At 45.7% G+C, this 27,086-nt stretch overlaps 2 protein-coding genes and 1 long non-coding RNA gene across 5 annotated transcripts in view; 2 read left to right on the forward strand and 1 right to left on the reverse strand.

Moving 5' to 3' along the window:
- Nucleotides 1-13,425, forward strand: part of LOC146830244 (E3 ubiquitin-protein ligase TRIM39-like) — a 223,060-nt gene extending 209,635 nt beyond the window's left edge. The window contains exon 6 of the mRNA XM_085604450.1: nt 10,585-13,425. Within this exon, the coding sequence (XP_085460576.1) occupies nt 10,585-11,099 (515 nt within the window). The 3' untranslated portion in view covers nt 11,100-13,425. The remainder of the gene's footprint in view (nt 1-10,584) is intronic.
- LOC146830245 (uncharacterized) overlaps nt 1-27,086 on the reverse strand; it is a 188,107-nt gene that overhangs the window by 126,747 nt on the left and 34,274 nt on the right. Inside the window, exons 1-3 of one of the 3 annotated variants that reach the window (XR_014961399.1) lie at nt 25,890-25,951; nt 25,220-25,406; nt 23,959-24,397 (exon numbers count right to left, since the gene is read on the reverse strand). The exons of 1 other annotated variant lie outside the window; for it this stretch is intronic. This is a non-coding gene — a long non-coding RNA (uncharacterized LOC146830245). Of the gene's footprint in view, nt 1-23,958; nt 24,398-25,219; nt 25,407-25,889; nt 25,952-27,086 lie in introns of those variants that run through there. One more of the 3 variants, XR_014961397.1, reaches the window with a different exon arrangement.
- Nucleotides 11,793-12,914, forward strand: LOC146830246 (uncharacterized; the record flags this gene model as incomplete). Its single annotated transcript, XM_085603704.1, has 1 exon — nt 11,793-12,914. A coding segment is annotated over one exon (1,122 nt), but the record flags the coding sequence as incomplete, so codon positions are not given.

Here is a 27,086-nt window from a genome sequence, read left to right on the forward strand (position 1 = left end):
GATAACAAATAATTTAAAAGTGCTTTGTCGCTATTTGAAAACTCAGAAAATATGTCCTTATTTTAGTCTTTTAGAGCACTAACCATAATTTTGATGCCAATAAGACCCTCTCATATATGTAATTTCTAAAGGAATGCTCTAGGTATTACAGTTTTGATTACATCAAGATGATGTCAGGCGTTCCACACTTTTGTAATAAATATAGAATGTTAGCAATCTAGTTGTTCATTAGGATACTGTTGAGAGGCAGAGGCCAGGGGCACGGACTCTGAAAATTGAAGGCAGGTAGGAGGGTGCAAAGGCAACAATTTAACCACACTGAGCAGGCAGGAAGGGCCGTGGAAGCACAACAGACTATGGAGGGCAGTGGAAAGGGGGGCAGGGGCAACAAACCAACAATACAGGACTTGCAAGAGAGGCTGTTGGAGGGAAGATCTATTACGGGTCAAGGAAGCTAGGGGTGGTCCCCAGAGCCCCGGGAGCCACCACAGAACTGAGCAGGAGAGTGAGTCAGGGACAAAAGGGGCACCTTAATTTGAGCCGGGGTGCCTAGGAACGCTTGCTCCAAAAATGAAGAAAACAGACATATGAGACATGGAATTGGAGGCAGAATACAATGGCAGTTTAATGAGAAGATGCAACTTCAAAGAAACCGCAGAATAGAGACATAAAGTACAAAATACAGAATCCAGATAATCATACAGCTGTCATGATATTCTCTGTATCTCAATTAATGGACTGACAGAGAGAGAGAGAAAACACATCTATAAATGCATCATGAGAAACAAGTTACACCAAGGAAAATGTTACCTAGGGACACTCACATTTACTCTTAGAGCAAGCATTCCTGCAATTACAATACAACATCTTTTAAATGCAAAAGTAAAGAGAACAATGGTTAAACATAACATGACATTTCATATAGGTAAAATAGAATAAGATACTTCAAGCAAAGCAGAGCAAGACATTTTAAGCAAAGGAAGACAAGAGCTCCCAGTTCTTGGGGAAAACCTGCACAGCCTGTTAACCTACATACAGACGGCGAGGTTGTCCGTCGATATCTGTGGGTGCTCCCTTTTTATATCATTTTGTGGGCTCCTTTGCACGCTACATCTACCTACGTATGCTACCCAAAAGCTTCGTCTGCAGATTTTACCAGACATTTCGTCATTTACCCACTTAATGCTGACAATGGACTGGGTGAAAAGGTCAGTCTCTCAGGCCAATCGCTTATCGTAAGTTCCATAGAGCAAGCAGAAAATAATGGGTATTGTACAGGAATTCAATATATTCATGTATAAAATCTCCTCAGTTCTCCTAACTTGACGCTCTGCGGTTGCCACTTCCTTAAAAGCGGGAAACCTGCCCAGGAAGCAAGTACCAGTCCAGGATGCAGCCTACTGTATGTCGACAGCTTCAGGGGGATGTTGAACTTTGATACCGAGCACGGAGCACTCGGGTAGGGTGGGGGCTACTAGTTTGGAGCAGAAGGCCTCGCAGACCTGCCTTCAGACTGCTATACACTAAAATTGCAGAGCTATGGTCAATTTAACAAAGAGGCCTACATATTGAACAGAAGGGCCTACACAGGGGTTTTATGCTGGCTGAGTGGTAAGGATGTCTCAGGATAATTATATAGCAACACAGGACCCGCTGGTCAATTTAATACGGCCTACAAATGCGGCTGGCAGGACAAGGACAAGGGTCTCATACTTCAGGTGTGGACAGAACGGGCCAGGGGCCCCCTGTGATACAAAATCTACCCTCCTTCAAGGCTGTGGCAATGTAATAGACCATTGTGGGCAGAAGGAAGAGGCAATGGTAGTACAACCATACATGCCAACAGACCCGATTCAGCCAGGAAACGTCCAATGTTTTTAAGCTCAAATGGGCTTTATTTGATCTGTCTCCTGTCTACAATATCCTCTTTTTCAATGTAACTCAAAGGGGAAAATCAATACCCCAGTTTTTTTTCAAAATCTCCCTCTTACCAAGTTCAAAATGTTCGCAAGTATGGTACATTGGATCATGGAAGGAAATGGGATAGGGACATGGACTTGGATAACAGAGGACAGGAGAGACATGGAGAGGTGCACCAAACTGACCCTGCAGGGCAGGCATCAGGGTTTGCAGCAGCACAATACACCACACAGGGCATGCAGGACGGGAGTGCAGCACAACAATCCATAGAAAGCAAGAGGGAGGGGACAGGACCATGCACATGGACAACAGAGAACAGAGGGGCAAGAGGCAATGGTAGCTAGCTGACCATAATGGACAGACAGGAGAGAAGGCTGCAGCATAACAGACCATAAAGGGCAGGAGGGACGGATCAGGGGCATTACAATGGAACAGACAAGCCAGGAGGGAGGGAGTAGGGGTCTGCACATGTAAACAGAGGGCTGGGGGCAAGGGGGCAGGGCAGGAGCAGCAAGATAGCCATGGAGGTCAGGCAGGATGGGCACTAGAAGCAAGACACAACATGAAGAGCAACAGTGAGACTGTGATGGCATACACACAGACCATGGAGGGAAGGTGGGAGGGGGTCAGGGGCAGCTAACTGAAAACACAGGGAAGGTGGGAGGGGCCATGGCAGCACAGAAGACCATGCATGGCAAGTGGGAGAGTTAGTGGCAGCACAATGGCTATGATGGGCAAGAAGGAGGGTGCAGGGGCATGCACAAAGGACGATGGAGGATAGAAGGGAGGGTCAGGACCTGTGCACAGACAAGAAAGTTCAGGGGAAGGGGCCTCACAACAGACCACACGGGGCAGGCAGGAGGAGCAGTTGCAGCACAACAGACCAGGGAGGGCAGAAGGGTGTAGCAGTACAATGGACCATGTAGGACAGGAGCAAGAGGATAGAGGCATGGCATGTGGACAGGCAGGGTGGAGGTGGCAGGGACAGGTTACAGTCATCTGACAATGCTAGGCAGGTGGGAGGGGAGTGGCAGCTCAACAGAACACTCAGAGTAGATAGGAGTGGCAGGTCCATGGGACATGGTGGGCAAAAAGGATGGAGCAGGGGCATGCACAAAGACATCGGAGGGCAGGGGGAAGGAGAATAGGGGCAGCAAGCTAAGCACAGAGTTTAAGCAGGAGGTCAATGATGGGGCATAGAATTGGGCAATGGAGGGCAGGAGGAGTGGACTGGTACATCATACTAAATTGAGGGCAGTGGCAGCACATCAGACCATGCATGGCAGGAGGGAGGAGGCTAGTCCATGGATTCACACAACAGAGGATAGGGAGGAGGGGGATGGGGCAGCAAGCTAACTGTTCAGAGAAGGCGGGTATTAGAAACTTTATTGTTTTTAAAACATTTTGTCTGTGCAAACTACTTAAAATATGAACAAGTATGCAGCATAATCTCACTTTTATTCAGGAAGAAGAAGACGTTAGTGACTGTGACTCCGGGCTCACTTGGCAAAAACACCCCCTGACCCTCCACCCCCTATCGCAAAATGTAATGCCCGTGAAAAGGGTAGGTGAACACAGTGTTATATAGAACATAGTCCTGAGAGCACGATTGAAAATGAAAACTAGATATAGTGTATGGTATAAACTATGCACCAAAAAGTGTGATATAAGATGAACCAGGCGTGAAATATAATATGCAATACATTGTGCGCAATGACAGATTCATTGGAGAGCGCGAGATAGCACAGGCACTAGCGCGTGCTATGCGATATGCGCCTTGGAGTGTAATATGCACAGGGCAGTGTTGTGTAACCTAACTAGTCTCTAAAGTTGTAATATAAAATATGTGCTGGGGAGTGTAACGTTGCATATGCACTGTGACAAAGATATGGATCCCAAATTGTAATATGTATGGCATAGCGCTGTGCGTTATAACATAGGCATCGAGGAAGGCACGTTAGATGGGGCAATATAACCCGTGCGAAGACAAGTGTGGCATGACATTTTCACGGGGTGGTGTTACAGTGCACATGGGCTAGAGAGTGTCATAGCATATGCACTAGCTAGTGGAATACAATACAGAGGTGTGTGGCACTCGGCAGGCAATGGTGGGTGTAACACAGCATTGGGCTCTGTCAGGAGCGCGCTGTGACTCGCAAGTGATGTTCGTCCCCTTTCCAGAGAGTAAAATAAAAAGTATTACACATCCGGCAGTGGATGTGTGTTTTATTAACTGTGAGGGGGGTTTCTTGCATAGTTTTGGTCGAATTTTTGTCGAATCCCCTTTGAATGGCTTGGTGTGCATGTGTATTAAATGTGCCCGTCAATAGCTACCCATGTTTGTATACATAAACGACAAGGGTGTCTACCGGGATTAGGCACGGTAGAGCATCAGACATGTCAGAGCTTCACTAGTGGTGTAAATACATTCCACGTGGATTAATTGCATGCATAGTCTCCTTTTAATGAATATCACGCAAATCGTCATGGTGATAGGTACGTACGGTTTGTCCAGCATGTCCTAGGTGTGTCTATAAATATATATTTTTAAAAAATAATAAAAAACAGTGGCCGGCCCTGGGGATTGGGGTCAAAAAAATATAATTAGGAGACAGGCCCTGGGGGATGGGGTCATCAGGGCCAATAAATTAGAATAAGAAGGGGAACCACACAGCCCCCCTTCTTAAAAAAATAAAATAAATAAAAGACTGGCATCGTGCCGGAGGCCATGCCCCCTCCATGCAGCACTCTGCAAACGCGCCCCCAACAGGCATCTCCAGTATGCGCCAGGGAGCTGCGCTGCAGACAGGTGTTCTGAGGCCAAGCCCCTTTTTACACCTCTCTGCAACGCAGCTCTGTGGCGCTTACTGGAGGTACCTAGTGGTCTAGTGTGACCCTAGGGACCCTTAGGATTCAAGGGGACTTAATCTCTCAACTTAGAACAGCCACAGGGCGCGTTTACACAGTGGTGAAGGGAGGGGACGGGGCCTGAGGTGACGTGTGCAAACACGCACCATGGCACGTTTTAAATTGGGGATATAATTTCCCTTCAATACTGAGGGCCCCTGGGGGCTAACTAGCCCACCAAGTGCTTCCAGTAAGCGCCACTGAGCTGCATTGCAGAGAGGTGGTCCAGGCCGTGCCACTTTTTACACCTCTCTGCAACGCAGCTCTGTGGCACTTACTGGAGGTACCTAGTGGGCTAGTTGGACCCTAGGGACCCTCAGGACTCAAATGAACTTAATCTCCCAACTAAAAACGGACACAGGGCGTGTTTACACAATGGTGAAAGGAGGGGACGGGGCCTGAGTTAACGTGTGCAAAAACGCCCTGTGGCCTGTTTTAAGAGGTAGTTTTAATCCCCATGCCCTATTATATACTAGGGGCTTATAGAGGAGGTAAGGCTAATCACAGGGGGACCCCAACGCATAATGTTCCCTAGTGTATGTAGGTGTTTTCACTGTATTCTAAGTGTCTTTTAACATAGCACTGGCTCTAGGACTGGTTAGTCAGACTCAGTTACCACCAGTATCCGTCTGAAAAAGTTGAGGGTACAGGATGATTTTGCAACAAGGCTTCTTTCTGCTCTTCTTTTTGTTCTTTCTGCACGTTATCCTTCTTCCTGCACTTATCTTCGTATTTGAGGACTTCTGTTGCTTCTTTCTGCACTTCTTTTGTTTCTTTCTGTGCATTTTTTCTTCTTTCTTCACATGTCCTATCTCTGTAGGCATAGTTAGAAATTAGCATTTAAAAAACCTTTGAAATTAACAGAAAAAACCATAGGTTTCAGGCACGTTATAGTTAGGAATTAGCATTTAAAAAACCTCAGAAATTCACTGAAAAAACCATAGGTTTCAGGGGTGTTATAGTTAGCTGGACTTTTCACTTGTACAAAACCATTGAAATTGCCCCGTTATAGTTAGTTCAGCTAACTATAACTCGCGCGCCCGCAATGCACTGCTGATGACGTCACATATTACATCACTCATGACATGGTCAGTGACATCACTCATGACATCACTGATGACATCTCAAATGACATCACTGATGACATCACTGATGACATCATCCTTGTGATAGAGTGGCAGACCTCCTCTCACCCTAATATAACCTTTGATACACACATTCAAAAATAGAGACTAAAATTTTCAAAACAATGGACATACCAATACCAGTTACAACAACCTCTTCAGTAATTCTAAGATCCACATACACATCCACTCATTCACCAACAGTCCAATACAGTCACTCATACATGTACTCACTCATCATATGTACTCATACACCTATACATCCTGTTACACAATGCCACTCATCCATAGAGTTACTCACACACATAGTCACTCATGCTAATAAAGAATCAAACATACATTTACTTGCATATACATTTATACACACACCACCACACTTACTTCTACGGAAACTTACACATACTTAGTCTTTTAAACAATCACTTATAGAAACACATACTTATTCATACAGGAACTCTTTCAATCTCTCACTCTCACATATACTCACATATATACACCAATAGTCACATATACTAGTTTAAAACATATGTAGTTACTCATAAAGACACTATTGAGACAGTCATTCAATCACTAACACACCCATACACACACTCATCCACCCATACAGTCCTGCACACATACTGTGTTCAACACATACAAACAGTGAGTCACTCATTCATGCACCTATGCACTACGTAATACCCCCCACCGAACCATGCAGACACTCAGACTGATACTCAAAAAACCAACTAATAACCTATATAGACACCCATGTAGCTACTCACCAACCCATGCAGCCACTTATACACAAAGTGAGAGACTGATACAGATATTTACATATTTAAACATTACTCACTAAGCCATGTATTCACTATGATACACTTAATCAGTCAGTTACACAATCAATTTTTCAAAAACAAATCATCCATTTAGACACTTATATACCCATTTATTCTTCCATCGACCTTGAGATATACATATATAAAACATATTTAATTTTCAGAATAACACACATTCACTGGATGATGTCATCAGTGATGTCATCAGTGATGTCATTTGAGATGTCATCAGTGATGTCATGAGTGATGTCACTGACCATGTCATGAGTGATGTAATATGTGACGTCATCAGCAGTGCATTGCGGGCGCGCGAGTTATAGTTAGCTGAACTAACTATAACGGGGCAATTTCAATGGTTTTGTACAAGTGAAAAGTCCAGCTAACTATAACACCCCTGAAACCTATGGTTTTTTCAGTGAATATATATATATATATATATATATTTTTTTTTTTCTTCTTTTTTTTGGCTTTACTCTTTCTTGCTGTTTGTTATACCTGCAATTTGAATAAAGATGACCTTTTCATTTATGAAAGTTACTTTGACATTTATATTCATGTCCTGCAAGTTATACTGATATGAATATGTATAAAATTATTTTTGTACTTTTAAATGTACTGTTGATTTGACCTCTTATCCTGATCTCAATAAAAAGATTTAAAAAAAAAAAAAAAGGATAGTGTACTGTCTGCAGAGTCCTCTGTAGTACAATGAGCTGTGTAGTGCAGTCTCACCTAGGACAGTGGGAGCTGTAGCGCAGTGTTCAGTACAGTGGGCTCTCAAGCACACTGCACTCGCTGCATTGTATTCTGTATGGCAGTGTACTGACGGGTTCCTCTTTTGGCTTGGCCCCATCCACCTCATGTTCCATATCTAGCGCCTCGTGGGTGTGATGCTCCTTTTACAACAGAACTGTGTACAAAGCACATCTCTGCTCCTCCAGGTAGGTGCTGTCTAGTGCAGCATTCAGTCCAGTGCACTCCTTCCCGATAGGTTATGTCTAGCACAGTGTACTGTACAGAGCGCTTCTTACTGATAAGTACTTTTTAGTGCAGTGTACATTACAAAAAAGTATGTTTCATTCAGAGTAGGTGGTGTCTAGTGCTGTCCAGTGTATCCTTCCTGGTAGGTGATGCTAGTGCACTACAGTACAGTCCACTCCTTTCATGTAGTTGCTGTACAGTGCAGTCTGTTGTACAGTAAGGTGAGCCCCTTTCCGATAGGTACTGTCTAGTGCAGTGTAAACTATAGTGTGATCCCTTGAGATAGCTGCTGTCTAGTGCTGTGCACTGTGCAGTGCACACCTTCCATATGTGTTCTGTGTAGTACAGTACAGTTCACACCTTCCAGATGGGATCTGTCTAGTGCAGTGTACATTACAAAAGTATGCTCTGTCCAGATAAGTGCTGTATAGTACAGTACTGAACAATGTGCTCTTTCGAAGTAGGTGCAATATAGTGCAGTGTATTGTATGGTGCAGTGTGTTTCTTCCAAGTAGGTGCTGTATAGTGTGGTATATTGACAGTTCAGTGTCTTCCTTTCGCATAAGTGCTGAGTAGTGCAGTGTGAGATACATTGTGGTTGTTTGTGATAGGTCCTGTGTAGTACAGTGTACAGTACACTGTGCTCTATCCAGGTAGGTACTATGTAATGCAGTATATTGTATAGTGCATTGCTTCCAGATAGATGCTGTTTAGTTCAGGTTACAGTACACTGCAATGTGCTCCTTCCAGATTGGTGTTGCTAATGTAGTGTAGTACAGCACAGTACATTACAGTGCGCTCCGTCCATCTAGGTACTGTATAGTGCAGTATGTGGTACAGTACAGTGCGCTTCTTCCAAGTAGGTGCTGTATAGTGCACTCTATTGTACAGTGCAGTACAGTGGGCCCCTATAGGATAGGTACTGAACAGTGCATTACAGTACAGGGTGAGCCTTTCAGGTAGGGGCAGTATAGTGCAGTGTATTGTACAGTACAGTGTGCTTCTTCCAGGTAGGTGCTATATAGTGCTGTCTATTGTATAGTGCAGTACAATGGGCTTCTATTAGGTAGGTACTATCTAGTGCAGTGCTGTACAGTGCGCTCCTTCCAGATAGGTGTGTTATAATGCAGTGTATTGTTTAGTACAGTGCGCTTCTTCTAGGTAGGTGTGATGTAGTGCGGTGTATTGTACAGTACAGTGCACTTCTTCTAGGTAGGCGTGGTGTAGTGCAGTGTATTGTTTAGTACAGTGCACTTCTTCTAGGTAGGTGTGGTGTAGTGCAGTGTATTGTACAGTACAGTGCTCTCCTTCAAGGTGGGTGTGGTGTAGTTCAGTGTATTGTACAGTACAGTGCGTTTTTCTAGGTAGGTGTGGTGTAGTGCAGTGTATTCTACAGTACAGTGCGCTTCTTCCAAGTAGATGTGGTGTAGTGCAGTGTATTGTACAGTATAGTGCCCTCCTTCCAGGTAGGTGTGGTGTAGTGCAGTGTATTGTACCGTACAGTGCGCTCCTTCCAGGTAGGTGTGGTGTGGTGTAGTGCAGTGTATTGTATAGTACAGTGTGCTCCTTCCAGGTAGGTGTGGTGTAGTGCAGTGTATTGTCCAGTACAGTGCGCTCCTTCCAGGTAGGTGTGGGGTAGTGCAGTGTATTGTACAGTACAGTGTGCTCCTTCCAGGTAGGTGTGGTGTAGTGCAGTGTATTGTACAGTACAGTGCGCTCCTTCCAGGTAGGTGCTGTATAGTGCAGTATTTTGTACAGCGCAGTGCACTCCTTCCTCGTTGGTGTTATATACTGCAGTATTTTGTACATTTCAGTGCACTCCTTCCTGGTAGGTGTGGTGTAGTGCAGTGTATTGTACAATACAGTGCGCTCCTTCCAGGTAGGTGTGGTGTAGTGCAGTGTATTGTACAGTACAGTGTGCTCCTTCCAGGTAGGTGTGGTGTAGTGCAGTGTATTGTACAGTACAGTGCGCTACTTCCAGGTAGGTGTGGTGCAGTGTATTGTACAGTACAGTATGCTCCTTCCCGGTAGGTGTGGTGTAGTGCAGTGTATTGTGCACTACAGGGCACAACCTTCCAGGTATGTGTGGTGTAGTGCAGTGTATTGTACAGTACAGTGCACTCCTTCCATGTAGGTGTGGTGTAGTGCAGTGTATTGTACAGTACAGTGTGCCCCTTCCAGGTAGGTGTGGTGTAGTGCAGTGTATTGTATAGTACAGTGCCTTTCTTCCAGGTAGGTGTGGTGTAGTGCAGTGTATTGTACAGTACAGTGTGCCCCTTCCAGGTAGGTGTGGTGTAGTGCAGTGTATTGTATAGTACAGTGCCTTTCTTCCAGGTAGGTGTGGTGTAGTGCAGTGTATTGTACAGTACAGTGTGCTCCTTCCAGGTAGGTGTGGTGTAGTGCAGTATATTGTATAGTACAGTGCCCTTCTTCCGGATAGGTGTGTTATAGTGCAGTGTATTGTTTATTACAGTGCGCTTCTTCCGCGTCGGTGCTGTCTAGTGCAGTGGACAGTACAGTGCGCTCCTTCCATGTAGTTGCTGTATATTGCAGTGTATTGTACAGTGTAGTGCAGTGGGCCCTTATAGGATAGGTACTGTCTAGTGCAGTACAGTACAGTGTGTAGATCCAGGTACCTGCAGTATAGTGCAGTGTATTTTATAGTACAGTGTGGTGCTTCCAGGTAGGTGCTGTATAGTGCACTTTATTGTGCAGTACAGTACGTTCCTTCTGTGTAGGTGCTGTCTAGTGCAGTGTAAAGTGCAGTGTGGTTCTTTCTGATTGGTCCTCTGTGCTGCAGCTCAAATCTCTAATTCTGAATCTCTTCTCTGCAGCGACGGTGACTCTGGATCCAGACACAGCGCATCCTTGGCTCCAACTGTCAGAGGGATGGAGACGTGTGGGATGGACAGACTCATGGCAGCCCACCCTGCGGGACACCCCCAAGAGATTCACCTCCTCCTACTGTGTACTCGGGAGTGAGGGGTTCACCTCAGGCAGACATTACTGCGAGGTGGAGCTGCAGCAGGGGTCAGGATGGGCTGTGGGGGTCGCAGCAGAGTCTGTGGCGAGGAAGGAAGAGATGACATGGTCACCTGAGGGGGGAGTCTGGGCTGTGGGCAGGAGGAGGAATGGTCAGTACAGGGCTCTCACATCCCCTGAGACCCCTCTGTCCCCTCGTGAGAGGCTCCTGAAGCTGGGGGTGTATTTGGACTACGAGGGGGGGCGTCTGTCCCTGTACAATGCAGACTCCATGGAGCTTCTCTACACTTTCTCCTGCGCCCCCTTCAAGCACAGGCTCTTCCCGATCTTCTGTCTCTGGAGAGCAGCAGAGCTGAGGCTGGTGTAGGAGCTGCACCCCCTCCCCCTTCTACCTCCCCCCCAGAGCAGAACAGAGCAGATGCTGGTGTAGGAGTTAACATTGACTCCAAACACAGGCACTGCTGGCTCCAAACAGAAACTGAGGACTCCAGGCAGGGGCACTACTCACTAAATTATAAATTATCTTTGCTCCATATACAGACCCTCGTGACTCTAGTACACTTAATGCTCTTTCCAGGCACAGACACTGCTTACTTGATTCCAGGCAATTGTGATTCAAAACGCAGGCACAGCTGACTCCAAACACAACCACTCCTGACTCATTACTGATAATGTTGACTCTAAGCCCAGGGGCACAATCACTATTGATGAAAGCAGTCCCAGCTTAATCCGTGAACAGGCACTGCTCACTCAGTTACAGCTGACCTTTGCTCCAGGCACAGGTACTACAGACTCCTATCGCAGGCACTCCTGACTCTAAACACAGACACTGCTAACTCCAAGCATGTTTTAGAAAAAGTACAGAAACTGCTGACTCGCGACAGGCACTGCTGACTCTTAAGCATTGACACTGCTGATTCAAACAAAGAAACAGCTGCCTCAAATCATGGGTACTGCTTATTCAAAACAGGCAAGGATGACTCCAAGCACACGTACTTCTCCCTCAGTTCAAAATACTCCTTACTCCAAGCACAGACACTCCTGACTCCAATATACTTAATGCTCACTTCAAGCACAGGCACGGCTTACTGAATTACAGGTAATCTTGACTCCAATCACAGAGCACAAGCACCCTTCACCAGAGCACAGGCACTCCTCACCAAGCACAAGAACTCCTCACCAGAGCACAGGCACCCCTCACCAGAGCACAGGCACCCCTCACCAGAGCACAAGCACTCCTCACCAGAACACAGGTACTGTTCACCACAGCACAAGCATTCTTCACCGGAGCACAGGCACCCCTCACCAGAGCACAGGCACGCCTCACCAGAGCACAAGCACTCCTCACCAGAGCACAAGCACTCCTCACCAGAGCACAAGCACTCCTCACCAGAGCACTCCTCACCAGATCACAGGCACTCCTCACCAGAGCACAAGCACTCCTCACCAGAGCACTCCTCACCAGAGCACAAGCACTCCTCACCAGAGCACAAGCACTCCTCACCAGAGCACTCCTCACCAGAGCACAAGCACTCCTCACCAGAGCACAAGCACTCCTCACCAGAGCACTCCTCACCAGAGCACAAGCACTCCTCACCAGAGCACAAGCACTCCTCACCAGAGCACTCCTCACCAGATCACAGGCACTCCTCACCAGATCACAGGTTCTCCTCACCAGAGCACGGACACTCCTCACCAGAGCACAGGCACCCCTCACCAGAGCACAGGCACCCCTCACCAGAGCACAAGTACCCCTCACCAGAGCACAGGCACCCCTCAGCAAGCACAAGCACTCCTCACCAGAGCACAGGCACCCCTCATCAGAGCACAGGCACCCCTCACCAGAGCACAGGCACTCCTCACCAGAGCACAGGCACTCCTCACCAGATCACAGGTTCTCCTCACCAGAGCACGGACTCTCCTCACCAGAGCACAGGCACCCCTCACCAGAGCACAAGTACCCCTCACCAGAGCACAGGCACCCCTCAGCAAGCACAAACACTCCTCACCAGAGCACAGGCACCCCTCATCAGAGCACAGGCACCCCTCACCAGAGCACAGGCACCCCTCACCGGAGCACAAGCACTCCTCACCGGAGCACAGGCAGTCCTCACCAGAACACAGGTACTGTTCACCACAGCCACTGCCATTCAGTGCCGCAGCGCGGATGCTCCCTGTTTAAAGATGACATATGAATTATATATCCCTGATTGGCTTATTTGGTCTACCTGTTAGTCCCTAGTAATGTGGCCTGTGTGTGCCCAGGGCTGGTAAACCAAATGCTGCTGGTGGGCCTGCAGCGCTGATTTTCACCTCCCACCACAGAAGCAGCTTGTAAAGTGTGTCTCAGACCTGCCACTGCAGTGTCTGTGTGCAGTCTAGAACTGCCATCTTGGCTGTGAAGTGCACCCACTTCCCAGCCCCTGAACCTTCCCTTGGCATCATGTAAGCCACCCCTATGGTAGGGTGCATTGTATGTGTAAGGTAGGACATGCTCTGATGTGTGTAGCATGTCCTGGAAGTGAATTACACCCAATTTCGTTTTTCACTACTGTAAGGCTACCTGTTCTCCAAAGACCAGAATGGGAGGTTTGGCTATTACATTCTATAGTCCTAACTGACCCATAGAACATGGTAGAAAAACGAATTTAGTATGCCTGAGCTCAGAAAATTAAAATACATCTTTTAGTGAAGTTTATTTTTATATTCTGTGTTTGAAAATACCACTTTTAGAAAGTAGTTATTTTCTTGCCTAAGCCTTCCAGTGTGCTCTGCTGTTATGTGTATTGGCTGTCTGGTTTTGGAAGGGCAGGGCAGGCTGAGTCAGACCTGGGTTGAATAGAGAGATCTGCATTGGAGTGTGGGGAGGGGTAGCTCCTGGTCCTGAATAGGGCTGTGCCTGGGAAGGTGAATGCTGGCTCCACCTCCCACTGTGCGTCTGATGGCAGACCCCCTCTTTCTGAAAGGAAGGATGCAGCCTGGTAAACAGAGTGCTCCAGGGCTGGGCAGAACTGGTTCTGGCTGGGTTCAGTGACTTGTAGCTTCTGAGAAGAAAGACTTTTGGGGTATAAATATCTGTGCTGAAACCCCTACAATTTGTATTGCCCCTGGATCTCAAGACCAACCTCTATCCGTGGAACTGAAGGAAGCTGCAGGAGAGGACTGTCCTGGTGTTGTGTGCTGTTCCCTGGATTGACCTACAGTAGTTTTCATTGGACTGGAAATAGGAGGGAAAAGGAGCTGTAAGAGAACTTTTTAATCTTGAACCTGCAATCACCCAAGGGCTAGAGAGAGAACTAGCCTCCTAACTGAAGTCTCAGGACCAGTAGACTTCATTTTGTCGCTAAGGCCTGTTAGCGAGCCGCCGCAGCCGAGGAGCGTCAAGAAAATCATCGCACTGCTGTCGTCGAGGGCTCACTGGCCTGATCATCGCCCCGCACGTTTGCGGGCTTCAAAATTATCACTAACGCCTGTTAGCGAGCCGCCACAGCCGCGGAGCGTCAGGAAAATCGTCGCCCTGCTGACGCTGAGGGCTCGCTGGCCTGATCATCGCCCCGCACGTTTGCGGGCCTCAAAATTATCGCCACAGCCGCGGAGCGTCAGGAAAATCGTTGCCCTGCTGCCGCTGAGGGCTCGCTGGCCTGATCATCACCCCGCACGTTTGCGGGCCGCAAAATTTTCGCCACAAAGCGTTAGAAATTCATCGCGTCGCTGCCGCTGAGGGCTCAAAATCGTCGCTAACCCCCGTTAGCAAGCGGCTGTGACCAAAAGCGTGAGGAAAAACACTGCTGACTCCAGGCACTACTCACTAAATTATAAATACATTTTCTTTACTCCATATACATTCACTCATGACTCCAGTACACTTAATTCTCACTGCAGGCACAGGCACTGCTCACTGAATTACAGGTAATTCTGATTCAGATCACAGGCACTGCTGACTCCAAACACAACCACTCCAAGCCCAAGGGCACGATCACTATAGATGAAAATACAGTCCCTGTTTAATCCATGAACAGGCACTGCTCACTCAGTTATAGCTGACCTTTGCTCCAGGCACAGGTACTGCAGACTCCTATTGCAGGCACTCCTGACTCTAAACACAGACACTGATAACTCCAAGCACGTTTTAGTCAAAGTACAGAAAATGCTCATTCAATACAGGCACTGCTGATTCCAGTCACAGGCACTGCTTATGAAAAACACAAATACTATGGATCCAATGCACGCGCACTCTAGACTCCATTGCAGCCAACACTGACTCCAAGTGCACGGTCTACTGAGCACTAAGCATGTCTTCATACTTCACAAACAGGCACTGCTCACTCAATCACAGATAATGCAGACCCCAATCAGAAGCCGTCCTCAATCCAAGCGGAGGCACTGCTGACTTCAAGCAAGCCATCCCTCACTCCAAGCACCTCTGATTCCAGCGCACACAATCCTAATTCCAGCCACAGACTCTGCGAAGTCCAAGCACAGGCACTGCTGATTCAAAACACTTGAACAACTGCCTCCTGTAACAGCAACTCTTGCTTCCAGGCACGCGGACTGCAAGCAAAGCACTGTTGACTCCAGACACAGGAATTGGTGACTCAATCACATTCACTACTCACTCAATTATAAAAAATAATTTCTCATAACACAGGCACTGATTAATCAGTTACACTTAATACTCACTCCATGCATAGGCACTGCTAACTGAATTACAGGCAATCCTGATTCCAAACATAGGCATCACTCGCTCAAGTACAGGCACTGCTGCCTTATTTAAAGACAACCCTGACTCCAACCAAAATCACCCCAGACTCATTACAGATGATGATATCTCCAAGCCCAGGGGCTCCTGACTACGGGCACAAGCACTGCTGACTACATACTGCAAATGCAGAATCCAACCAGGCACTGCTGACTACATACTGCAAATGCTGACTTAAACCAGGCACTGCTGAGTACATACTGCTAATGCTGACTCCAACCAGGCACTGCTGACTACATACTGCCAATGCTGACTCCATGTACTGGCACTGCTGACTACATACTGCCAATGCTGAATCCAACAAGGCACTGCTGACTAAATACAGCCAATGCTGAATCCAACCAGGTACTGCTGACTACATACTGCCAATGCTGACTCGAGGCACTGCTGACTACATACTGCCAATGCTGACTCCAGGCACTGCTGACTACATACTGCCAATGCTGACTCGAGGCACTGCTGACTACATACTGCCAATGCAGAATCCAACCAGGCACTGCTGAGTACCTACTGCTAATGCTGACTCCAACCAGGCACTGCTGACTACATACTGCCAATGCTGAATCCAATCAGGCACTGCTGAGTACATACTGTTAATGCTGACTCCAACCAAGCACTGCTGACTACATACTGTCAATGCTGACTCCATGTACAGGCACTGCTGACTACATTCTGCCAATGCTGAATCCGAGCACTGCTGACTACATACTGCCAATGATGAATTCAACAAGGCACTGCTGACTACATACTGCCAATGCTGAATCCAACCAGGTACAGCTGACTACATACTGCCAATGCTGACTCGAGGCACTGCTGAATACATACTGCCAGTGAGGAGTGATGCAGTGCATCCACAATTGTCTCCTCAACACATCCCTCCAAGATTCTGTAGACTTATTTGAAATCTCAATACCTTCCTTAAGTACACAGTTGAACCGTTCAACTTGACCATTCTCCCTAGGCTCGTAGAGTGCAGTGGTGACATGTTTGATACCACATTTACAGAAAAAATCCTTCATCTCCTGTGAAGTGAGTTGCACATCATTGTCCACTATCAACACTTCAGGGCATCCTTCTCTAGCACAAATTTCCTTAAAAAATGTAATAATAACTTGAGAAGTAGCATTGGCCACAAACTTAACTTCCGGTCATTTTGAGTGATAATCTACTAAAACTAGGGCAAAACGGGCATCAGATGGCAGGCATTTGTAGGGGCCAGAAATGTCTAATGCCACTTTTTGCCAGGGAGACTCGGGCCAAGTCACAGGCTTGAGAGGGGCAAAAAACACCCTTAGCATTTTGGCACGGTTTATGCACTCACTGTACTGCCTCACCGTTCTGTCCACCTTTTTATCGAGACCAGGCCACCAAAAGTTAGCGTTTCATAGAAGACATTCCTAAATGTCCCTCATGAGCAAGTTGTAAAATTCTATTTTGCAAAGCTACTGGTGGAATGATCTAGCCTCCCTTAAACAGTAAGTCACCCTCCTCTTCAATCTCATTAGAAACTTGACAATATGGGCCCATCCCCGAAGTGGCACGTTTCTCTTTGGGCCAACCGTCTCTCAAATACTTCATAATCAACTGGCATAAAAACATCATTACTCATATCTCTCTTCCATTCAACTTGACACCCCCAAAAATTCTGTGGACATAAATCCTTGACAGATGCAACCATTTCAATGTCCTGCTCATCGTGATCACCACTGCCATCGGAACAAGGTAACCTTGAGAGACAATCAGCAGTAACGTTGCTCTTTTTTTTTTAAAGAGATTTAGTAAATTTTTCTACAAACAGACATGAGACTCAATACTACAAAGTGGCAATAAAGACGACACACCGCAATCAGGAATGTTACAGGGATGTCCGGAGAACCGTGCATCCAAAAATAAGCATGCGCGATCTGCGCAGCCCTGTAATATAGCTCAAAGTCAGGCGCGCCCAGCCCACCCATACAGTACGGTAGAGTAAGAACCTGCCATTTGACTCGTGCCTGCTTTCCCGCCCAAGCTAACCTAACCATCAGCGTTGTGAGTCGGCGAAAGAATGAGCATGGAAGAACTAGGGATATTCGAGAACAGGAATAAAAAACAAGGCAGTACCACCATTTTCATAATGGAAACTCTGCCCAGCAAAGATAGAGGCAGTTTAATCCAGCAGTCCACGTCGTCCTCTAATTTACTGATAGCTACTCCATAGTTTTCTCTGAACACAACCTCTGAGTCAGTATGCACCTTTATACCATTGTAACGGGTAGTCCAGTTCGAACTGCGTGGTGGCCGGTGTTAGTGGAAATTTGATAGACTTCGGACAATTAACTCGCAGACCAGATACTGCACCGAAATGCACCACTTTGCGCAACACCGAAGAGAGGTTACATTCAGAGTTTCTAACATATAGGAGAGTGCCGTCCGCATAGGTGGAGACTATTAGTTCATAACCCGGGAATCGAGCCCAAAACTCTTGTAGGCATCTGACTCACTCCCGGTCAGTCAAAGGTCCCAAAGGTGTGGATCCCCACAGCACGGCAGGCGCCCCAGCGTGTCCCAAGCAAGTTACCGCACTCATATGCAGACAAGGTGTCCAGTGTATCAGCCAATCATAGCCCGCGGCTCCCCGCACTTCAGTGTACTCACTGCACCGCTGGTTGCCGGAATGCTCCGGTCTCTGTGCTTGTGTGCCGCATGGGAGGCCGCTGCCAGCAGGTAGGGCCCCTTCGATGTCGTCCTGTGCTGGACTACCAGCCAGGCAGGACCGGGCTTAGGCATCACAGCTGAGTCCCACGGGGGTGCGTTGCTGGTTCAGCCTGGTGTCAGTGTCTGGTGCCCCCGAGACCACCCGATGTAGACCCTTCCAGTGGCGTCAGGCTCTCTTGATTCAGCTCACGCTGAGTGCGGATCTTCGTTACCGCATCTTTGTTTTGTGCAGTCAGGCATGTCGCGGCTGCAGAGGGGCAAGTCCGCCCCTTCACATTCACTACAGGCTGGGGCTGAGAGCTGCTGGCTGGGCCTCAGCAGGCCACGTCTGTCCACTCTGCCGTGCGTGGGAGTACAGGAGTCGGATGCGGTTTGTTAGGCGCTCGCGACCCTCCGACACCAGGGGCAGTTAATAGCAGGTGTGTAGCATTGGACAGACTCTGGACATTTGTTGGATAATGCGGTGGCGGTACTGAGCGATTCGCTCAAGCGGCCATCTTTGTGGCTTGCAAGCTCCGCCCCCCTAGCAGTAACATTTCTCTTACCCGGTACATACTCTACCTTAAAGTTGTATTCTTGCAATGCGCGTGGCGGAATTCTACCCCCTTCCTGGAGATGAAATTCCTACAAGGCGCTTATGATTGGTCCTATGCAGTAATCTACTACCCCAAACATAGTTCCGAAAGCGTTCAATGGCCCAAATACAGGCCAAATGTTTTTTTTAAATTACAGCATACCTTCTCTCGGTTTCTGAGAGAGTCCTGGATGCACATGCCACACACCACTCTTCCTTACCCCTCCTCTGACTCAATACACTACCTAACCCATACTGTCACGGCTTCCCGATTCTCCTCAGGATCTGGGTGATGCTCAAAGGGGCCCCCCTCCCGACCTCCCCAAACTCTGATTCAAGAAGCTCCAGAGTGTTGAGGTGATCAGGCGAGGGGAAGGATAGGGTAGGAGCTGCGTGGGAAGGGACACCTGCAAAACAAAGACATGCAATTAATAAACGCTCACAGGCTACCTACTCTCATAAGGTCTCACTAGTTATTCCTCCCACCTGCCAAGTATCTCTCTGACGTAGTCCCTCTGGCCGGACCAGTCTTCTCTCTGAGATGGCAGGGCAATTCTATATACTGGAAACAGAAAAGGCAAACAGTTTAACACAGAACACCCTAATGATTCATTCCTATAACCAGTTCACACTCCTTCGTCCCCATACGTACCAAACTACTCCTCCCCACACTCTTTGTACTCGGGAACCCAAAAATGCAACGAAAAGTAGCTTAAAGAACCCTTTCAGTCAGGGCTTCTCTCTCCCACCAATTGGTCTCGGATCCTCCAAGGTCGGACCCAGTTTCCACTTCTTTCCAGGGGCTCCGGACCTCAGCCCAACAAAAGAAAGTGATTGGCCGGCTCCACCCACATGGCTGCCAGATGGCCACTAACGAGTATCAAAGCTATAACATAAACTTTATCAAAACGGAAGTCTTGCCTCCTGCAATGTTTTGGCCGCCGTGCGAACCTCCACGGCTTACCTGCCACTGACGGCTGACTTCTCCGGCAACGCGGTTGCCCTGATACGAAATCCCCGTCTCCTTGGCTTCAACCGACGCCTTTCAGCGAGTCCCAATTTTAACCGGAATGCTCCGAAAAAGCGTCCTGTGAATGCCTGCCGATAACCCACAGCAGGCTTCAGCAATGGTTACACGAGTCTCTCCTCCTACGTCGGAAGAGTGGAAAGTCGAGCCGCAGCAGTGTGAACGCCCTCTGCTGCTCCCAGGTTCCAGAATCACGAACAACGCCCTGACGCGTTGTTCGTGTCTATAAAGTCATTAGCCCCTCCCCTCATCTGGGGTTGCTGGGACTTGTAGTTCCGCCTGAATGGTAATCGGAACCTCGTAGGCGCCCTGGCCTTCAAACCCTGACACATACAAACTTGCATCCACAGTAATAACACACATTTTGTTCAAACAAAAGGATTTTAGGGTGGGAGCACACACAATTTCTCTCTTAATCTGCTGGAAAGCTGATTCCTGTGTCTCTGACAAAACAAACTCTGTGGATTTCCTTGTCAACTCCCTAAGTCGTTCCATTTTGTGGCAACATTTTGTATAAATTTACTATAATATTCAAATAATCCTGCAAATGAGAGCATCTTTTCTTTATTATCAGGTGATTGTGCCCTGACGATAGCGTCTATCAAGGATTTTTTTAGGCACAACACCATTGCCTGATAGTGTATGTCCAAGATAGTCCACAGATTCACACAAAAAAGTTGCACTTCCCTGCCTTGAGTGTCAAACCATATTTCTCCAACCTTTTGCACACTTTTTTGACATGACTAAATTTATCTTTGAAAAAATAGGTATATCGTCCTGAAAACACTTGACGAAATCACTTACATCCTTAAATATGTGATACATTACCCTTTGAAATACGGATGCCGCCGAGGCTAAACCAAAGGGCATCCGTTTGAATTGAAACAACCCATGTGGTGTTATGAAGGCAGTGAATTTCCTAGAATCTTCTGTCAATTCAATTTGGTAGTATGCTAAACGGAGATCCAATGTGGAGAAAACACGTGCTCCTTCCAACATACATACCCTTTCATTGATGTTGGGTAGAGGATGGCAATCAACGACTAAATTTGCATTCAATGCCCTCAAGTCTACACAAAGTCTCAGACTTCTATCTGTATTAAGGGCTAAAACAATGGGAGAAACCCACTCTGATGACTCTATCTCCTCAATAATACCTACTTGAATAATTTCCTCCAACATGTTTTTTAACTCTTCTCTCACGATATTAGCAACTCCTCTAAGCTTTTGCTTGACAGACACCGATCCTTCTTTGATTCTGATCTTATGACTGAAACCAACCAATTTCCCATGGTCCTCCAAAAAAACAGTGGGATAAATTTTGGGTAAATCAGCCCTATAGGAACACTCGTCAATGGTATATATTTATTTATTAATTGAATTTGTAGGGCGCAACAGCTACCCAAAAATAGTTTCCCGACGCCTGGACGGGCTGGGTGCAAAAATGGAGGTGGTGAGATGCGATTACTGGTTAAATAACCAGGTCTTCAGGGATCTGCGGAAGCTAGTATAAATAGTTTCTTTGCGGATAGCGAGAGGAAGAGTATTCCAGAGGTTCGGGCCAAGATGCGAAAAGGATCTTCCACCCATCCTCATGCGTTTGAACCTGGGCACCGTGAATTTTTCAAGAGTTGTAGATCGAAAATGACGAGTGGGAAAATATGGGCAAACAAGAGATTGCAGATATTGTGGTGCTGACCCCGTTTTGATCTTAAACATATAGCTCAGGGCTTTGAATTTTATGCGGTTTTTGGCCCTGAGCCAGTGTAGGTCTCGGAGATAGCCAGAAATGGGAGTGGCCCTGGGAACCCTGCACAGTAGTCTTGCTGCAGAGTTCTGTACCAGCTGTAGTCTGCGGGTCACAGCCTTATTTGCGACTAGAAAAAGGACATTTCCATAGTCCAAACGTGAGGTGATGAGGGCATGGACCACCTTTTATTGGGTGGCATTTGGCAACATCCAGATGATCTTCCTAAGCCATTTTAGGATGGTGAAACACACGGCTGTGACCTTAGCAGCTTGATGATGCATGGTCAAAGAATCATCAATATACACGCCCAAGTTTCGGACATGGCTGGAAGGCCGCAGGAGGGCACCCATCTCAGCAGGCCAATGAAGCGGGCCCCATAGATCTTTCTCCTTACCTAGGATTAGGACCTCGGTTTTATCACCATTAAGTTTCAGGTGGTTTTGGTTCATCCATGTTGCAATTCTCCTAAGACCCAACTGAAAGCAGGATGTTGAGCAAGGGTCAGTGTGTGAAAGAGAGAAAATGGTAGACACAGGTTCCTTACTTCTGGGATTTAAAATTATGCAGAGCTTGGCCTGATCACGCCAACCCAACACATTCACACCTTCAATAGCTACATGCAACTAAATTAGAGCCGTTCTGTTTTTTTAAATCGATGTCTAGTCCTTTAAAGCCTATAATGTCAATTTTGAATCCATCAAAACCCTCAGCAATAATGTCAGATTCTATGAGAGTATCTAAGTTTACTAAATCCCCAAAACAGTGAACACAATATTCTCTAGTAATGATGGTCCAAGGCAAACCAGAATCCGTCATTAGCTTAAGCTCTGTATCCAATTTATGCACAAAACATTTAGGGGGACCGACCAGATCTTGTGCCACAGAATCATGAGGAAAACCACAAATGGAAACAACTATACCTGCCTCCACACTGCACTGCGTGTCATCACGTGGATCTCCAGAAACACATGAGACTTTTCCCTTGAAAGAATTTACAGAAGTGCTTTTTTTTTTACACCCTTACACATTTTTTTAAAATGTCCCAACCACCCACACTTACTGCACTCTTTCCCAATGGCCGGACAACGTGGAAAAGATGCTAAATGTCCAGGATTGCCACACCTGAAACAATGAAAACTCTTGTTCAGAGATTTTATCCATTTTTCCGACTGCTCTAAGGCTTTCACCATACTAATCGCAGCTTCTAAATGAGGGTCGCCCATTATCCACAACTGTTCTTGCACCTTTTCACTTCTGACATGCTCTGTAACTTGGTCCCTGATCATTCATCTGTGATCAGAACAAAGTTGCAATTTATGGACAATGCGCGCCAAGCTGTAAGAAACTCATCAAAGCTCTCTCCTTCCTCTTGAGCTCTGGTATAAAACTTGAACCTGCTAAGTGTGGCACTAGTAGTGGGCTTAAAACAGTTCTCTATTCCCAATATTGCCTCATCATAAATGTTGTGATCATCACCAGATCTAACAGGGGGCAAGGTTCTCTATACCACTTGACCTTCCGATCCCAAACAATGCAAAAAAAATGTTTTCTTTCTTTCAGCCGACATTCTTTCTCCATCAATACTTAGAATGGGCAGAAGGCGTAACGAATAATAAAATGTGGAAAAAAGCTGTATAAAAAGAAAAACAGTAAAAAGCACCAAGAGATAAAATGTATGCATGCTTAAACTTGTTGTATATTCAAAAATGTGCTTAAAAGGTAAAATGGGTCTCACAAACAAAAATTGTCACCCACGGAAGTTTTAGTCTTTCTCCAATATACTACTAGGTCTGTAGACTCCAATATGACCAACACAATGACAGAAAACTTAAGGTATAGAGTATCAAGGTGTGCCTGTCTCCGTAGATATCAACAGGCTCGAATCCTACCTGAGTGTAGAAAAAAATTTGTTTAGGTGTGCCTATCACCATAGATATCAACAGCCTTGAATCTTGCCCGGTGTAAGAAACGAGTTTAGGCAGCCTGATTGCATCGCGCCCGGTGTAGGAAATGGGTTGTTTAGACAGGCCAATCCAATGTGGCCGCCGGCGTGATGACACAAATGGGAAACGCACGTAGCGTGAAAGCTTTTCTACATTGAAGCATCAGCAAATTTTGCTAGAACGTGTCTTAACACTTACCGCCTGGGATAACAAGAAGAAATTCCAGTGAAGCTCCGTAGTTCTGTAAGAGCACAGAAACTCCGAAAATTAACAACCTCGGTCCGGAAGACAACAACTCACCTGTGCCGCACGATCTGAAGTAGCCGGAATAGTCTTCTCCGCTCGTCGCCACTTGTATAGATTAAAATAAGCCAGGTAGGTGAATTTTGAAGACTTTATTGGGAGCGGCACTGTACAACCAGCTAGAAGAAGCCAGTATCACAAACTGCAGTTCAGCAGTTCTAGAACTTCAAACAGTAGACATAAAATGCATTTTTTTTCTTAACACACATGAACCTAAGTAACAGTCTGCCAGAATTTACATGCACATCCACATTACTCGTTTCTTGTTTTGACTTTACATCAGTTATCTGAAGGTTTTCTCTCCTGTTAAACCTATAGTGCTCTCTAACCAGAATCCCCCCTCTGCTTTTAGGAGGGAAACTGGACCCGTCGAAAAACCCGAAGGATATCCCACTAAGGTCACTACACTAGTTACCCATCAGTTGAGGCACATTATAGGAATTAGTTCAACAAAAGTTTTATACATCAAAAGTAGATAAAAGTTTAGAGTCCACAAATAGATCAGAGATGTTCATTGATTCTCATTTATTATTTTTCTTTCTTGTATTGTCCAAGTATCATTACAACACATAACAGCCGACACGTGTTTCGTCCATCCGGACTTTTTCAAGGCTGTAAACAAATGAATACAGATATACAAATTACAAACCACATAAAAACATATAATATCCATAATTTAATGATTAAAAACACAATGTTAATAATAAAAATACATCTTCCATAAAGCCCAATTTACATACATTTGTATCATATCAATTCATTTTGTCTTGACACTCAATAGACATGGGGGGCTAGTGTCAATAAAACCAATTTTTCTAAATAGAAAAGATATAAGTACAGCAAGTGAAAAGGTTTAGCATTGAAGTGTAGAGAGCCACCACCAGAAACTTCACCCTGATCTTATTGGAGTATAAGCATATTGCAGTATTTAAGCAAATCACTAGTGCTCATAGAGTCATAGCAAAGAACTAACCTCACTGAGAAGCAGAGTATCTCCCTATGTTTATCAATCAGAACTAGGGCCACTCCTTTTCTCACTATTTCAGTCTTACTGTTAGGCAGGTCAATGTCCCATATGGTCTTTTTCTTGTGAGTCGAACAGTTCACATATTCGTGATTGGTTTGTCACGGCCGAATTAGCGCCGTAGTCAGCAGGTAATGAAAACCTGTACATCAAGAAGTACACGATACGCTTAGAACAAACAGACGATCTTTTTCAAACAAATGGCCATAGACTAGGCCCAAACACTACTATTTGAAAAAGTATTAGCTGTCCCAAGTATAGGACCGTTTAGGAGCCAGACTCCCACCTCCTTATAGATATCAGGCTGGGTCCCACCTGTTCCATGCACTAGACAACTAACCCTGAATAGAATTAAGCCACGGGTGAATCGTCTCTATCAATTTGTGCACAATATAGTCAAAAGTTCTTACCTTCCCTATTATGTGGTTGGATGTAAATCCCATGGGTCCTTTTTCTATGTCTCAACGGGGACCCCTGTCCCAAACAGTAATAGTACGAACACACTTATTATTATAGCCGTCCCAGCATTAGATTTGTTAGAAGTACCCCCAATAGGGTTGACTTCAACCGAGTGTTGTCAAGCAGGTCATGATAAACCTAAATATAATTAAAATAAAGCTATTGTAACCCATGGGTCTAATGTATTATGAACAGCAAATGAACAGTACCCTTAATATCCATAGGTTGCCATTCTATTCCCATAGTGGGACAAAACATGGGATTAGTTGCATGGTAACATTTCTGATTTTACCAATCCTTGTTTGATAATACTGTTATTTGGACACACTGAAAATCAACCCCAACCGGCAACGGTAAACTGGAGAGAACCGATTGTAAATTATCATCACGTAACTAAAGACATCTAGATCGACCCTAATTGGAAATTATTTTTATTTGTTTGTATACTCGACATTACCTTCAAAAATGTACATAACCTTGTGTTGCTAGGATAACCAAACCGTATGCTAGTCTAGTGCCTAAAATTAAAAATTCCCATCATAGCTGTCCGCGGAACCTGACACTCTCCCTATATTCTAAAATAAAGATTCTATTGCCTTCATTAAAGTATTAACATCATACCTGTCCACGGAACCTGTCACCGCGTCTCGACTTCTTCAGATTGCACCGACACCTAATTTAACTTTAGTCCTTTTACCTTTATTTGAAAAATAAACGGCGCGTCAAAGTGGAAGAACGGAAAAAGAAAGCGGACTGTGACAAACATTACTTGATATTCAAGCTCGCGCCATTTTGCAACAGTCTCGGAGTGTTTGTCGAAAGAAAACAACAGCAGTGAACGATTGTTTCACTCGTTTAGAATCAATTCCATATCATTAGGAAGAAATGCATAACGGAGAACAGTTGAAGAGTTAGTCACCAGAAATATTAACTCTGTGCAAACAAACCCGTAATCACAGCCACGGGGGCAGACACTGCCAAATGCACCCATGTATTAGTAGGGTTAGGATCACCTATACTCCCCTAGTCCCAACATGACAGGATAGTAAACATAGCCACCACGTATATCTGAACGGAAGGTAATTTTAGCGTATTAATAAATAGGATACTAAGAAGCATAATCAGGGTGTGTGGACCAGCTTAAGTGTGTACAGAAAGCGCTGGTTATTTATACATGTACATTTAGACCTAATAACACAACCCACTACAAGGTATAATCCCTCATTTTTACATATTGTATATTCCTTATATTGCTCCTCTAATGTTCCTCCCATATTGAAACGATAGATACCCTGTTATGTTAACCACTAATTCACTTATCTACAAGAAAGTGTACAGTTCCCTATCGATGTTCAACCCTAGATCTATGGCTCTTAATCTAATAAGCCATTTACTCTCCAACTTTCTTAACATAAGGGTATGGTTGCCACCTCGCTTGGATGTTTTTAGACTTTCAATACCATGGAACTGAATGTTGATTTTACCTTCCATCGCGTGTGATTGATTATAGTGTACTGCCAAAGGATAGTCCCCATTCCTATTTCTGATGGCTCGGACATGCTCCTGAATACGTTCCTTCAAAGGCCGTATGGTGCTGCCTATATAAATTTTACCGCAGCAGCATTCAATACAGTACACAACATACTTGGAATTACACGTCATGAAATCCTGGATTCTATATGTTTTTAAAGTGTTATATTTAAAGAGAGCTACTTTGTTTTTGGCTAAATGACAAATACTACACTGTCCACATCTATGGAAACCACTAGGCGGTATTGGTAACCAAGTAGTGGTGGTTATTGGTTTAAGGTAACTATG

This window comes from Triturus cristatus, chromosome 5_1 (assembly GCF_964204655.1).
Source record: "Triturus cristatus chromosome 5_1, aTriCri1.1, whole genome shotgun sequence".
Classification (NCBI taxonomy): Eukaryota; Metazoa; Chordata; class Amphibia; order Caudata; family Salamandridae; genus Triturus; species Triturus cristatus.